At 44.9% G+C, this 14,811-nt stretch overlaps 1 protein-coding gene across 2 annotated transcripts in view; it reads left to right on the top strand.

The window, feature by feature from the left end:
* Positions 1-8,210, top strand: part of LOC123381124 (ankyrin repeat domain-containing protein 26-like) — a 297,965-nt gene extending 289,755 nt beyond the window's left edge. Inside the window, exons 5-8 of one of the 2 annotated variants that reach the window (XM_045041250.1) lie at positions 164-293; positions 603-664; positions 3,689-3,732; positions 6,211-8,210. In XM_045041250.1, coding sequence (XP_044897185.1) covers positions 164-293; positions 603-664; positions 3,689-3,732; positions 6,211-6,277 — 303 coding nt within the window. In that variant the 3' untranslated portion in view covers positions 6,278-8,210. Of the gene's footprint in view, positions 1-163; positions 294-602; positions 665-2,417; positions 3,661-3,688; positions 3,733-6,210 lie in introns of those variants that run through there. The other variant, XM_045041251.1, reaches the window with a different exon arrangement.
* Positions 8,211-14,811: the final 6,601 nt, after the last annotated feature.

Raw genomic sequence — 14,811 nt, 5'->3', positions numbered from 1 at the left:
GAGCATATAGAATAGACTCTGTCTTCCAGCTCTTCCCCGAATCGTGGCTATGACTTGACAGATACAGTATGTGCTTGTCTTCCTGAGTGGGTGAGTGCGTGACCCAATGAATTAATGTGATATTTTTCTGAAGTCGTGTTTTTGTTTTGTACTGTTTTTCTAGGAAGGAACAGCAAAGTCAGCAATGGAAGCAAAGGAAGATGGTGTTGGTGTTATTGAAAATGTGCCACCAGAACAGACAGTTAATGGCAGTTTGACTTCTGCTGGTGGAGTGCATAAAAATTACAGAAGTGGTAAGCTAGTGAATCTCTGTGAGTTGTTTTCGTATGATTAAATGCTAGTATGAGAAAAATCTGAAAGTATGTAGATCCAAATATATTATCCTTTTTTCGTGAAGATATTTTTCTGTTGCTATCTTTCTTTATAAGTATCCCAAGTACTACCCCCTTTTACTTCCGGAGAATCTTGAACCCCCTGAACACCTTTTCTGCTATTGCTTTTATTTTATTGAAATATTCATGAATGGAAATAGACTTGTGTATGTGTTTAAAATTCATAGTAACACATGTTTTCATTAATTTATCGGTGACCGTATTCTATAGATATGATGTCAGCATCAGAATTAGGAGAAGAGGATGATGTAGAATCACCTTCTCTTCCTGAGGTATTGTCTTCTTCTTATTTTTAAGTATAAGCATGGAATGATGTTAAAACGTCCAAGAGATGCTTTGACTTTACTCTCTCATCTCTGCATTTGCCCACAGAAACTATTTCCTTCTGTGTTTTCCTGTATGTGGTAAAACAATTATGTGTTAATTATGAGCATACAGCATAGTAGAGTTCTGCTAATTTGCAGACGTAATGAAAGTTGTGTAGTATTAGTGCAGAAAACGAAGGCTTGGAGGGAATGGGTTTGGGTTTTGGAGTTAAGTTATGTGAAACACTAAAGAATTAGTCTAGGTCAACCTATGGCCAAGCGTATGATCCTGTTATGTATACGGATGTGTCAAACTCCTACTGACATCCAGAAAGAGCTTGGGTGATGGTGTTTACAACTTGAAACTTGCAAAGATAAGGCCTGATACTTGATGATAATATATTAGGATTGTCAAGTAGATCTACAAGGAGCATTGGGATTATGATGACCACACTTTGGTTTAGTGGTGCTTCAATAAGTAAAACCAATTTTGGAGAATTAAAATAACTTCGCAGTCCTACTTGTAGTAATATAATTAAAGTAACGATGACCTATTCTAAGGTGTCAGTAGTCGGTTTGAAGTTGCACCAGCAGAGGCTTCTATGCACCTGATCTACCTGAAGTTTACATCTCTTACAGTGAACTGACGTGTGAAGGGTACTATTCTTTGATGTAGCAGAAAGTAAGCCAGGAAGTTAGTAACACCTAATCGCACCTTTTACAGAGCACTTGAGTTTACAAAGCGTGTTCGCTAATTAATCCATTTAATCTTTATAACCATTTTCAGAAGTGGGTAATCTTCTTAGAAGTATTATTGCCTTTGACTGTGCCATGGAAAACAGGCAAGGAAGGCTAGAGAAAGCGGTTATACGGTATATTGTGGGGTCTTTGAGCACAATGGAAGCTCTGTGGTACAACTTAATGTTTATTTAAAGTAGCACTGGGACGGACCTGTGGGCAGAAAGGGCTGTACTTTTGCTGTATGAGCCTGGTGGTTCTAGCCTTAGTGCTCAGGGAGCAGGAAACGCGCAGGGAGTATTCAATCATAAACGTTTTTCTCTGAGTTTCTACTCATAAAACCACTTTCACAAGATTTCTCTGGTGATTATCATTCAGTTTCATATTTTAAAAAAATTTTTAGGGGCGCCTGGGTGGCGCAGTCGCTTAAGTGTCCGACTTCAGCCAGGTCACGATCTCGCGGTCCGTGAGTTCAAGCCCCGCGTCAGGCTCTGGGCTGATGGCTCAGAGCCTGGAGCCTGTTTCTGATTCTGTGTCTCCCTTTCTCTCTGCCCCTCCCCCGTTCAGGCTGTGTCTCTCTCTGTCCCAAAAATAAATAAACGTTGAAAAAAAAAAATTTACATTTATTTTCAAGAGACAGAGTGTGAGCGGGGAAGGGGCAGAAAGAGAGAGGGAGACACAGAATCTGAAGCAGGCTCCAGGTTCCCAGCTGTCAGCGCAGAGCCCCGCGGGGCTCAAACCCACCCACCTTGAGATCATAACCTGAGCTGAAGTCTGACGCTTAACCCACTGAGCCACTCGCCTTAACCCAGGCGCCTCTCACTCCATTCTATATTAACAATTGGTAAGACAGACAGGCAGCCATGAAACCCTTTAAGAATGTAGCAACCAGCACATATGTGAACCTTATCAAAACTATGCTGGCTAGAGGTCAGCCTTGTGGGCTAAAGTTGAACATATTTTTGCTTCTATCCCCCATCAGGTGGAGTTGGGGACTTAAGATAATCTGCCTTCAAACACAAAGCTTTTCCTACTGCAATGCAGCTGTTGTGAGCAGCTGCTGAAATAAAAGAGCGTTGTGCTCTGCAACTCGGCCCTTTCCCAAGTACACCACTGAAGGGCGGTCAGGTTAGGACCGGGGAGTAGTAACAGCCTGTGAAGCAGGGTGAAATCACCCATGGCTCTTCCACTCTGCGCTTGCGCAGAGAAGGAATTAAACTCCCCGGAAAGACGCCTGGGACTCTGAGTTTGCGCAGGTGCAGAGCTTCCTCAAGGTGTAACTGAGGCGACCCGGGCTCCTGCAACCTAAACACCCGGGGAGAAAGGAAGGTGTCAGATGTGCAGCGGTGTGCATGCGTGGGCACTTCTCTCGGGTGAAGGGTTGAGAGCCAACCCCAGGCGGCCAGCTGGGCTGAGAGCAGAGTAGCGTCAGGATGGGCGAGGACGTGCTGACCACCCTGAAGAATCTCATCATCGGCGAGAGTGGCGTGGGCAAGTCCAGGTGAGGCGAGCCTGCGGGCCGTGAGGAGGGCAGCGAGTCTCTTGCTGCCTCCGTGGCCTGTCTGCTGGGCCACGACGGGAACGGTAAAGGCGGTGGGCTAGGCTGGGGGTGGACTCCGCGGGTTCTCCCGGCCTCTGGGCCGCGGTCCTGCGGCCCCTGTCCGCCCGGCGCCCGCCCGGTTCTCGGCCTGTGCCAGGCCCGACTTGTGTGGGGCACTTCTCCTCCCATCGCGCTGAATAAACAATTCTGAGGGTCACCGCTCAGCCAACAGGTTTGCTGCCGAGGAGCCTAGGTCGTGGCGGTGGGTTTGGCCCGAGTGAGGCCGAGCGCGAAGCCGGGTCTCAGCCCCCGGAGTTGTGCGGCGGCGTGCCGCGGCGGCATGCGACAGAAGCATGCGGCAGCGGCGGCGGCGGCGTGCTACGGAGGTGTGCTGCGGTGGTGTGCGGCGGGGCAGAGGCGTGCGACGAAGGCGGGCGGCGGCGGCGATGAGGGCGGTGGCGGCTGGCCAGAGGTGCAGGGCGGCTGCGTGGCAGGCCTGATGTCCCCGGGCGCTCGGCCCCGCACCCACTGCGGCTACTGCTTCGGAGCCGGAGAGCCGGCACTGACGCAGTCTGGGCCGGGAACGCAGCGCTCGCAGCCATGGTCTCCGGAGCCTCAGTTAAGCGGGCGCAGGGCGCGGCGGTTGGGCAGCCCCAGACGCCCCCCCCCCCCAGCGCTTGGCTGACGGGCTGCCCCCTCGTCTCTTCCCACAGAGGCGAACACCCCACAGAGGCTGCTGCGCACCTTCCAGAAGGAGGTGGGTGTCGAGGCAGGGGCGGGGTCGCGATGCTGGGGGAGGGGGCTTTCATGCCCCCGGGGAAGGGTCTCCCGAGGAGAGGTGGCCAAGTAGAGGTGGCTGGTGGCGGCGGCGGGGATGGCCATTTCCGGTTTGGGGCTCACCAGGCTGGGTATTTACCTCCTGGGGAACTGAAGGCAGGTGAGTTTGGGGGTTGGAGTATAGGGGGACTCTGGATGTTTGTATGCTGTGTGCAGGGGCGGGAGCAGCGGGAGGGCCCCCTGGTTGTGGGGCACCCCTGGATATGTCTGGGTAGGACCTCCTCTTGTGGAGGAGCCAGTGGTTGCATCTAAGTAAGGTGAGGCAAGGGCCTGGGGGTGCTGACTGGGCGTATTGGGTGGTGGGGGGCTGAGTGGAGCTGCACAAGGAAGACCAGACTTCGGAAGGGGGGAAAGGTTCACTGTGGAAAAATGCCCCTCATCCCAGATCTCCCCTTTCCCGTAAATTCTCAGTGTTTGGAGCCACCCCCAGGAGCCAAAGGACTCCCCCCGCCCCCCCATCCCTGAAAGCCCCTGGTAAGTGGGTGACTCCATTTGTGGGCTTGTCCCCTGCTGTTTTGGCAGGTGCGTTTCCCTTACCCCCTACCCCACCCCCACATGCAGTAGAGTGAGAAGCAAGCAAGGTTCAACTGTCCCTCTGCCCCTTCCCTCTCCTTGGGGGCAACTGGGAACCCAGTCCAGCCTTTAGTTCGTAGCCCTGGACTGCCCGCAGAGGGGAGAATCCATAGTGGTTGGTTCCCGGGAGCGTTTAGATGCTTGGACTGTGTGTGTGCGTGTGTGTAAAGCATGCACACGCCTGTGTGGGCGAGGACATGTGGCTGTGAGTGTGTGCCTCTGAGCATGTCTGTGCATCGGTCTGGAGATATCCAAGTATATCTTCTTATTGCGTGTACGTGGGTCTGTGTGTTTATGTGTTTTCGTGAGTATGAGGTGTATCTGTGTGATGCATGAGTCTGTGTACATGGGTGAGGCCGTGACCATGTATGTGTGATTGTATGTGTGTCTATTGCCTTCCTTATGTCACTTCACATCCTGGGACCCCGTCACTGCTGGGCTGCCTCACCCCTGTATCTTGAGTCCTCAGCCTGAGACCACAAATGCCCTCAGACCTTGGGGGCTGGCCTCATATCTGTGCCTGTGTATGTGTGTTGAGGGTGTCCGCATCTGGTGTCAGCACTGAGCACCAAGAAGCCCCTCCCCGCCTGGTGGCAGACAGCCGCCAAAGGACAGGCTTGAAGCCTGGACCTGTTGCTGCCCCTCCCTGCTCAGAAAGCTCGGGCGTATGTCTGCGTATAGGTCTCTAGGTGTGGCATGTCCCACGTTGTTGGAAGAATCAGCTCTAGGGCTGACTGTACATTCTAGCATTTCTTTTTTTTTTAATTTTTTAATGTTTATTTATTTTTGAGACAGAGAGAGACAGAGCATGAATGGGTGAGGGTCAGAGAGAGAGGGAGACATAGAATCTGAAGCAGGCTCCAGGCACTGAGATGTCAGCACAGAGCCCAACGTGAGGCTGGAACTCACAGACTGGAGATCATGACCTGAGCCACAGTTGGACCTTAACCGACTGAGCCACCCAGGCACCCCTCATTCTAGCATTTCTGAATAAGGTGGGATGTGTGGAATTCCTCAGGAAGGCCCAGATGTTTTCAGTTTAGCCCTCTTAGAGGCCCTGTGGGGACCTGAAGAAAGCTCTATGTAGATAGACCACCTTCCAACAGAACATACAGACCTACAATATTCTGATGACTGTGTTAGGGGAGGGTGTCTCTAGCACCTCCCCCAAAAGCCTTCAGGTTAAAAACCTGCAGACTCTTTGTTCATTGTTTAACCAAACCTAGCTGTCATATGTGCTCTGCAGATGTTTGCAATTGGAATGGCTGTGTTTTCAAGGAAATGGTTGGCTGTTCAACTGGGAGTGGGGGCCACAGGCAGAAGAATGTGTGAACAAGGCATCTGCCTCTGGGCAGGGCTCCAACTGGGACCCTGGTCCCAGCTCTGCCAGCAGCTCCCTCGATGCTCTGGACAAGTCCTTTCCCCTCTCAAGGACTCAGTTTCCACATGTGGAGAAGGAGTGTCCTTGGAGGTCCTACCCATGTCAATCTAGTTTGGATTATTGGCCGCGGGATGGGGGGGGGGGGGGTATACTTTGCCCCTGGTGACCAGAGGTGTGGGCCTGCATCCTCTCTCCTGGGAGCAGCCAAGTTTGGGGCATGGAATGAGCTTTCTGCCTGACATGAGGACAAGGTCATCGCCTGATCAGAGGGACCTGTGTGGCATCCCACTTGGTGCCTCAGTGGGGCAGGGACAGAACCTTGCAAATTTGGGCAAAAGGCCTCTAGCGCCCATTGACTCTGGATCTGCAGTCAGAAGGCACGGTTTACAGTAGTGAGTTGGTGGCTGATTCTGAATTCTGTATTTTGTGGGGCACATTGTTCAGGAATCAGAACTTCCATTTCCTGGGGGCTACTCTGTGCCGTACCCTGTGTGTACAGGTAACTTTCTGAGGTGAGTGCGATTGTCCCCACTTTACAGACAGAGAACCCGAGCTTGGAGGGGAGGCGTGAGTTGCTCAAGAGCACACAGCCGACAGGGTGCGGAGCCAGGGACTTCACCCCCAGGTCTGTCTGACATCAGAGCCAGGCTTTTACCTGTCATAACCCAAACGTGTCCATCCACGTCTACGCAGCACTGCAATGTCGGCATGTGTGGTGCCATGGTTTCCATTGCACGGATCACCTCCACTGTTGTCAACATGTTGCACAACAGTGGTCCATTTTTAGTAGTATATATTTTTCAGTTCCTTTGTTTAGTTTTGAGTGAGAGAGCATGCATGTGTGTCAGCAGCAAAGGGGCAGAGAGAGAGGGGAGAAAGAATCCTGTGCTGTCAGCACAGAGCCTGATGTAGGACTTGATCCCATGAACTGTGAGGTCATGACCTCAGCTCAGATCCAGACTTGGACGCTGAACCAACTGAGCCACCCAGGCACCCTGACAACAATGGTGCATTTTATACGGACACTAACTCATCATTTTCAGGAAAAGTTTCTAATTTGCATTAGTGTTCAGCCTTGGTGCTATATGTTCCATGAGTTTTAACAAATGTGTAATGATGTGAATCCACCTTTGTGGTATCGTGTCAAGGAGATTCATTGCCTTAAAAGTCCTCTGTGCTGTGCCCCTTTATCCCTACATTCATCCCAACCCTTACCTCCATAGTCTTGCTCTTTCCAGAGTGTCATATAGTTAGAATCATACAGTGGATATGTTTGAATGTTTAGAAAATTAAATTCCCTTGTAATTGAATGTAGGCATTCAAGGTATTGTTTAGTTTTGTTGCTCATCAGTGGAGGATCTGATGATATATGCCTTCCATGAAAAAAAGCATGATTTCTTTAGATGTGTGTCACCTAATGGGGACATCATGAACCACTACATAGCACTCACATTGGGATCATGCTCCTGTGTGATGTGCGGTGGGTCTAGATAGACTCTCTAGCAATGGAAGGAGACAGTCTCAAGAGGTTAGAACTTTATCAAACTGGAATGCCAAATCCTTCTTCCTTAACTTCCCATTGGAAATAAGGCCAGGGAGAGTCTGTTTGCTATGGTTTGGCAATGCTGCAAAGTACAATAGCTATAGAGCACACTTTGTGAGGGGGTGTTTCGTCCTAAAACTGAACAGTGTATACTGAAGGGCTGGGGAAGTTCTGTTATCAGCTGTTATCAGAGATAATTTTTTTTTATCTGAATGCTATATCTGTATGGTAGGGCAAACACCTAATTACCAAAAACCTGCTCTCCTTATTGTGCTGTGAATCACCTCCTCCCCTCTGAAGCCCCAGGCTCCTATCCCATTCCTTAGCTCAGGATGGTCTATACGCAGCAACTCCTCAGCTTGCCCCTGAGTATCATATTTTCAGGGTGCTCCTCATACATATGTAATTAAATTTGTTTTTTCCTGCTTATCTGTCATATGGTAATTTAATTATTAGACCAGCCAAATAATGTTAAAGGGAAGAAGGAAATTTTTTTCCTCCCCAATAATATGTTCTTATGAAATATTACAGGAAAAGAATAATATCTCAAAAGCCTTTAAAGGAGAAAAATAATTATCAGCAAAGGAGCAGAACCTGATTTGTATTAGATTTTATTATAGCAATACTGGATACAAGAAGTCAATAAAGCAAATTTCCAAAGTAGCCAATGAAAATAAGTTTGAATCTGATTTAAATTTGAATCTAAACAACTAAAATACCCAACAATAACAGGACGATCAGATGAGCTACATTATAGTCATATTACATGCTATTATTCAGCCGTTAAATATAATGCCATCTCTAAGACATTTTATTAGTGAAAAAGCAAGTTACAGAAATATATATGTCAATCATGGCTCAACTGGAGAAACAAAATCAGTAAGAAATATATAATAAGAGATTTATTGCAAGGACTTGGCTTATGCAATTTTCAGGGCTGGCTGGGCAAGCGGGAAAATCATAGGGCCGGCCATCAGGAAGGGAACTGTCTGCAGCTGTCAGGCACAAACTGAAACTGCTTCCTCTAGACAGAATTTCTTCTTCAGGGAAGATGCAGGTCTTCTGTTCTCACGACTTTGCAAATAACTGAATCAGGTCCACCCAGATTATCTAGGATAATCTTCCTTCCTGAAAATCAACTGGTTATGGACTTTAATCACATCTACAAAACACCCTCAAAGCAACACCTAGGTAAGTGTTGATGGAATAACTTGGAACTACATAGCCTAGCCAAATTAATACATAGAACTATCACAATCACATATATATGAATGTGTATTTACATTTGTATTATTATATAGATGCACTGTTACACTGTGTGTGTGTGTGTGTGTGTGTGTGTGTGTGTGTGTGTAGATAGAGTTCAGGAAGGATGCACACCAAACTGATAACAATGAAACAGAGTGAAAACTGGCAAGTTGAAAAGGGGAATGGTGTAGGGAAAAGAGGATATTCACTTTTTCCTCTTTATAGTTCTAGTGGGTGGGGTATTGATAATGAGGGAGACACATGTGTATAGGGGCAGGAGGCATATGAGAAATTGCTATACCTTCTGTTTAAGTTTTCTCTGGACCCAAAATTACTCTAAAAAATAAATTCTATTCTTTCTTTTTAAGATTTTATTTTTAAGCAATGTCTATACCCACGTTGGGCTCAAACTTACAGCCCTGAGATCAAGAGTCACATGCTCCACCGGCTGAGCCAGCCAGATGCCCCTCTACTTTTTTTTTTAATATCAGATTACCTACAAAACAACAACAACAACCAGCAATCAGCTTAGTAGCAGAGATCTCATCAGCAAAAATAAATGCCAAAAGGTAGTGGGAAAATATCTCTTATGTACCCAAAGAACTCATAACCTAGAATTCTATACATAATAAAGTATCATTCAAGAAGAAAGAAAATTCAACATGTATTCAATTCTGAAAACATAAGAGTTTACTCCTCACTGACATTTGTGAAGAAATGTCACTACTGAAGAATATACATCAGCCATAAAACTGATTCAAAGAAGGAAGGAAGGAAATTCACATTTGAAAAACACAGTTAAACTAAATGAAGTACTGAGTGTGAAAAATTAACCACAATAATTTCCATGGATGTATTTAGAAAAATCAGAATTAAAATTCTAGATACCGAGGAACGCTGATGGCAAGGTGTTTCAACTTGAAATAAAAAATTATTTGGGGCAACTGGTTGACTCATTCTGTTAAGCATCTGACTCTGGGTTTTGGCTCAGGTCATGATCTTGCAATTTGTGAGATCAACCCCACGTTGGGCTCTGTGTGGACAGAGAGGAGCCTGCTTGGGATTCTCTCTCTCCCTCCCGCTCTGCCCCTCCCTAACTCATGCTCGCTTGTGTGCACTCTCTGTCTCTCTCTTTCTCAAAATAAATACACTTTAAAAATTATAAATATTTTTGTTGCTTTTGGAAGAGATCAGAATTAATAATTAACCTTAGAACTTGATGGAGAAATGTAAAACGAAGTTACATGTTAAAAATTTCAGAGCACCTTTTAAAGGAAACCATGAGAATTAAGAAAAACAAAAGGAGCAAAGAATAAAAGTAGAAAAAGCAAGTGGGGATAAAAGCCTGGTAAACAGATAACATAAAGGGCACCTGGGTGGCTCAGTCAGTTAAGCCTCCGACTTCGGTTCAGGTCATGATCTCGCGGTTTGTGGGTTGGAGCCCCATATCGGGCTCTGAGCTGACAGCGCAGAGCCTGGAGCCTGCTTCGGATTCTCTCTCTGCCCCTCCCCCACTTGTGCTCTGTCTCTGTCTATCAAAACTAAATGTATATAAAAAAATTTGTAAAAAACAGATGACATAAAATAGGAGAAGTTCTAAGGAAATTAGTAAACTTTTGAAAATTTATCTTTAGAACACTACCTATCAAAACCTATAGAGTCATTAACCAAGTACTTAAGTGAAAAGTTATAGTTTGAAATGCATTTATTATAAAACAAAAAGCAGTCAACTTAAGTCAGAAAAGAATTTCAAAAGTTGGAAGAAGGAAATAAAGGCAATGGAGAAATTAAATAAACAATGATCAAAGAATTTTAAAATAGAGTTAAGCTGCAAAATCAAAACCTGCTTCTCTTAAAAGAGTGGCAAATAGAAAAAAGCTTTAAAAGCTTTCCTAAGGAAAAGAGAGAGTAGGCACAAATTAATATTAGGAATGGAAAAGGGCCATAAGTACAGATAAAGAACAGATTTTTTTAATTTAAAAAACACATGAAAATGTTATGACATTTTAAAAATTAATAATATAAACATATTTTTAGAAAAATTTTCAAGTTGGCTGAAGAAGAAATTTAAAACCTCATTCACCCGATAGTATCAATAAAATTGCAGTGGTTGTTAAACATTTCAATCTCTTAAAGGCACTAGGACCCAGATAAGTCACAGGAGAGATTCATCAATCTTTCATGAAACAGGTTATTTCTGGTTGGTGGTGAAGAGGGAGTAGGAGGACCCTAAGCTTGCCTCCCCCCCTGGATACAACTAGACAATACTCACAGCAGTGCAACTAACCCAGAGAATGACCTGAAGACTGGCAGAACAAACTCCACAACTACAGGTAGAGAAGAGGCCACATTGAAGAAGGTTGGAAGAGTGAAGACATGGTCTAGGAGCAAAACAGACCAAAGCCATACTTGGTGGAGAGGGAGCTGGTGGTGCAGACAAGGGTGTAAAACAGACTCTCACACTGGGGAGCCAACCGACGAAGGGCACAAATCCCCATAACTTTGCCTTTGAAAGAGAGAGGGGCCGAATTTCATGAGCTCTTACAACCAGGAGGGTCTTAAAACCTGGAATTTTAAAAATTAGCAGGCTCCAGCCTTGGGCTCAGGGAGAGAGAGCACAATCAACAGTCCATGCAGATATAACATAGAACCAGCAGTTTGAAAAAAGCAGGGTGCAGACAGGAGGAAGAGTGATTTGCTCATATCAGAGTGTGGCCCAGAGAGACAAGGATCATGGAAAGACCCCTCCAAGAACGAAGGAGCAGGCAGGTGCCATTTCCCTCCCCTGCCCCCAGCATAAACAACGGCCATCTGTGGGGAACAGTGCTATGCTTATACTACATAACTTGTCTGCACCGAGCCCCCAACCCCTCAGTTCTCCAGATCTTCCCTTCCCAGTCATGCATGGCCCCTCCCCTGGAAGATCAGCCCAAACCCTGTCTACCCCATCTCTGGACCCACAGGTCTTGCAGGGCCTCGGTTCCTGAAGCAGCAGGGGCACGTCTCATTTTGCAAGGAGACAACTGCACACCTTGTTAAAATGCATCCCACTCCTGCTGGGGACCAAATACTGCCCACAATAGGCAAAGACAGACTTTGCAGACAACTGGACTGAAGAAAAAAAGAGGCCAAGACCCAGCAGACGAGCACATAGGCAACACACATAGGAGGCATTCCCTGAAGCCCCAGGCCCTAGGGAAGAAGGGACACTGCACTGAAGGGCACTTCAGTACCTCTTCTTCATAAGGCTATTATTGTTAAGAGTAAGAGAAGTCGCTGATTTTCCTAACACAGAAGAACAGACACAATGAAGAGAAAAAAATGAGAGGGCAAAGAAGTATCTCCCAAATGAAAGGACAGAACAAAACCACAGTAAGATATCTAAGCAAACTGGATGTAAATAATATGTCTGATAGAGAATTTAATGATTGTAAAGATACTCCCTGGACTTGAGAAAAGAGCATAGGACATCAGTAAGACCCCTTCACACAGAGATAAACAGCCAATCAGAAGGCAGGAACACAATAAATGAAAATAAAAATACACTTGGTAGAATAAATAACAGGGTAGGTGAAACAGAGGAATTAATTAATGACCTAGAAGACAGAAGTAATGGAAAGTAATGAGCGACGGAGAGGAAAGAACGTTATGCAAATTGAGGACAGACTTAGGGAACTCAGCGATTCCATTAAGCATAAAAACATTTGCGTTACCGTGTTCTCAGAAGAAGAAAAGGGGGCAGAATTTTATTTGAAGAAATAATAGCTGAAAACTTCCCTAATCTGGGTAAGGAAATAGACATCCAGATTCAGAAGGCATAAAGATCCCCTCACAAATTCAACCCAAGGATGTCCACACGTAGACACATAGTAATTAAAATGTCAACAATCTGGGTCACCTGGGTGGTTCAGTCAGTTCCGTATCTAACTTCAGCTCAGGTCATAATCTCATGGTTTGTGAGTTCAAGCCCCATATTGGGCTCTGTGTTGACAGCTCAGAGCCTGGAGCCTGCTTCAGATTCTGTATCTCCCTCTCTCTGCCCCTCCCCCACCCATGTTCGCGCGCTCTCTTTCTCTCTCTCTCTCTCTCTCTGTGAAAAATAAGTAAACTTAAAATTTAAACATAAATAGTAAAAAGATTTTCATAAAAAATTCTAAAAAAGAATGAAATCTTGGCGTATGCAACAATGTGGATACATGGATGAAGCTAGAGTGTATTATGCTAAGCAAATCAAATCAGAGAAAAACAAATATCGTATGATTTCACTCCTATGTGGAAGTTAAGAAACAAAAAAGCTGAACATAGGGGAAGGGGGTGGGGAAAGAGGCAAACCATAAGAGACTCTCAACTACAGAGAAAAACTTGAAGGTTGATGGAGGGAGGTGGGTGGCAGATAGGCTAAATGGGTGATGGGTATTAAGGAGGGCACTTGTGATGAGTACTGGATATTGTATGTAAGTGATGAATCACTAAATTCTACCCCTGGGGGAAAAAAAAGAATGGGTTTAAACTTAAGGGACCATCAACTTAATATAGACTGCTATATACAGAAGATGTTATATCCAAACCAAGAATCAAAACCCAGTAATAGATACACAAATAAAGAGAAAGGAATCCAAATCTATCACTAAAGAAAGCCAACAAACCATGAAAGAGAGCAAGAGAAGAAAAGATCGGAGAAAATCTATGGAAACAACCACAAAACACTTAACAAAATGGCAATCAGTACACATCTATCAAAAATTATTTGAACATAAGTGGACTAAATGGTCCAATCAAACGACATAGGGTGACAGAGATCCATCTATATGCTGCCTACAAGAGACTCATTTCAGACCAAAAGGCATCTGCAGATCCAAAGTGAGGGGATGGAGAAACATTTGTCACGCAAATGGAAGTCAAAAGAAACCTGGAGTAGTAATACTTACATCAGACAAAAGTGACTTTAAAACAAAAACTGTAACAAGAGACAAAAACATTGTATAATAAAGGGGACAATCCAGCAAGAGGATATAACAATTGTATTTATGCATTCAAATACATAAATCAGCTAATAATAAACATAAAGGAAATAATCGATAGTGATACAGTAATTGTAAGGAACTTTAACACCCCCCACTTACATCGATGGATGGATAATCCAAACAGAAAATCAACAAGGAAACAGTGGCTTTGAATGATACGCTGGACCAGATGGATTTAACAGACATATTCAGAACATTCCATCCTAAAACAGCAGAATACACGTACTTTTCAAGTGCACACAGAACATTCTCCAGAATAGAACACATATTCGGCCACAAAACAAGCCTCAACAAATTCAAAAATATCAGGCATCTTTTCTGACCACAACGCTATAGGGGTGCCTGGGTGGCTCAGTCGGTTGAGCGGCCGACTTCGGCTCAGGTCATGATCTCCTGGTCTGTGAGTTCGAGCCCCGCATCGGGCTCTGTGCTGACAGCTCAGAGCCTGGAGCCTGTTTCAGATTCTGTGTCTCCCTCTGTCTGACCCTCCCCTGTTCATGCTCTGTCTCTCTCTCTCTCAAAAATGAAAAATGTTTAAAAAAAATTTTTTTAAATAAGTATGGGCTTTGAGGCCACTGTACCTGGGTTCCTATCCCAGCTCTACCTCTTACTACCTTTGTGATTTGGTGCAAGTTACTTAGCTTCTCTCTGTCACATTTTCCACTTGTCAAAGCGAGAAGATAGTACTTCACTCGTGGAGTTCTTAGGATTAAATTATGTAATATGTGTGAAATTATTTAAAACACGTGTAATTCAATAAGCGCTATTATTAGAAATATTTCACCATTGAGTGGGACTTAAAAAATGTTTTTAATGTTTACTTATGTTTATTTAATGTTTTTTTATGTTTGTCATGACCTGAGCTGAAGTCAGATGCTTAACCAGCTGAGCCACCCAGGCACCCCACCTGTTAGATTTTTTTTAAGACTCTAGTCACTCTCTCCAGCCAATTAGTTACTAAATTATTTCCCTCCTTTTAAAGTCCTACTCCATAAGCTGTCCATTCTGGTTGTTGTTGCTGTGTTATCCTTTCCATATGTTGAGCGTGACCTTCAAGATCTCCTTTTTCCTCTTCTGTTTAATGTGTTCTCCCAAATTCCAACACTTCCATTCAGGAAATCTCTATTTTTCTTTTCTCAAGCATTTTCCAACTTGTCTTCTGCTGTTTCCTGAGCCATCTTTTTAGGTATTGCTATACTACAGAAAAGGAGAAATTCACCTTATTATATA

The sequence above is a fragment of the Felis catus genome, chromosome D3, assembly GCF_018350175.1.
Source record: "Felis catus isolate Fca126 chromosome D3, F.catus_Fca126_mat1.0, whole genome shotgun sequence".
Taxonomy (NCBI): Eukaryota; Metazoa; Chordata; class Mammalia; order Carnivora; family Felidae; genus Felis; species Felis catus.
This window is presented reverse-complemented; position numbering and strand designations above follow the sequence as displayed.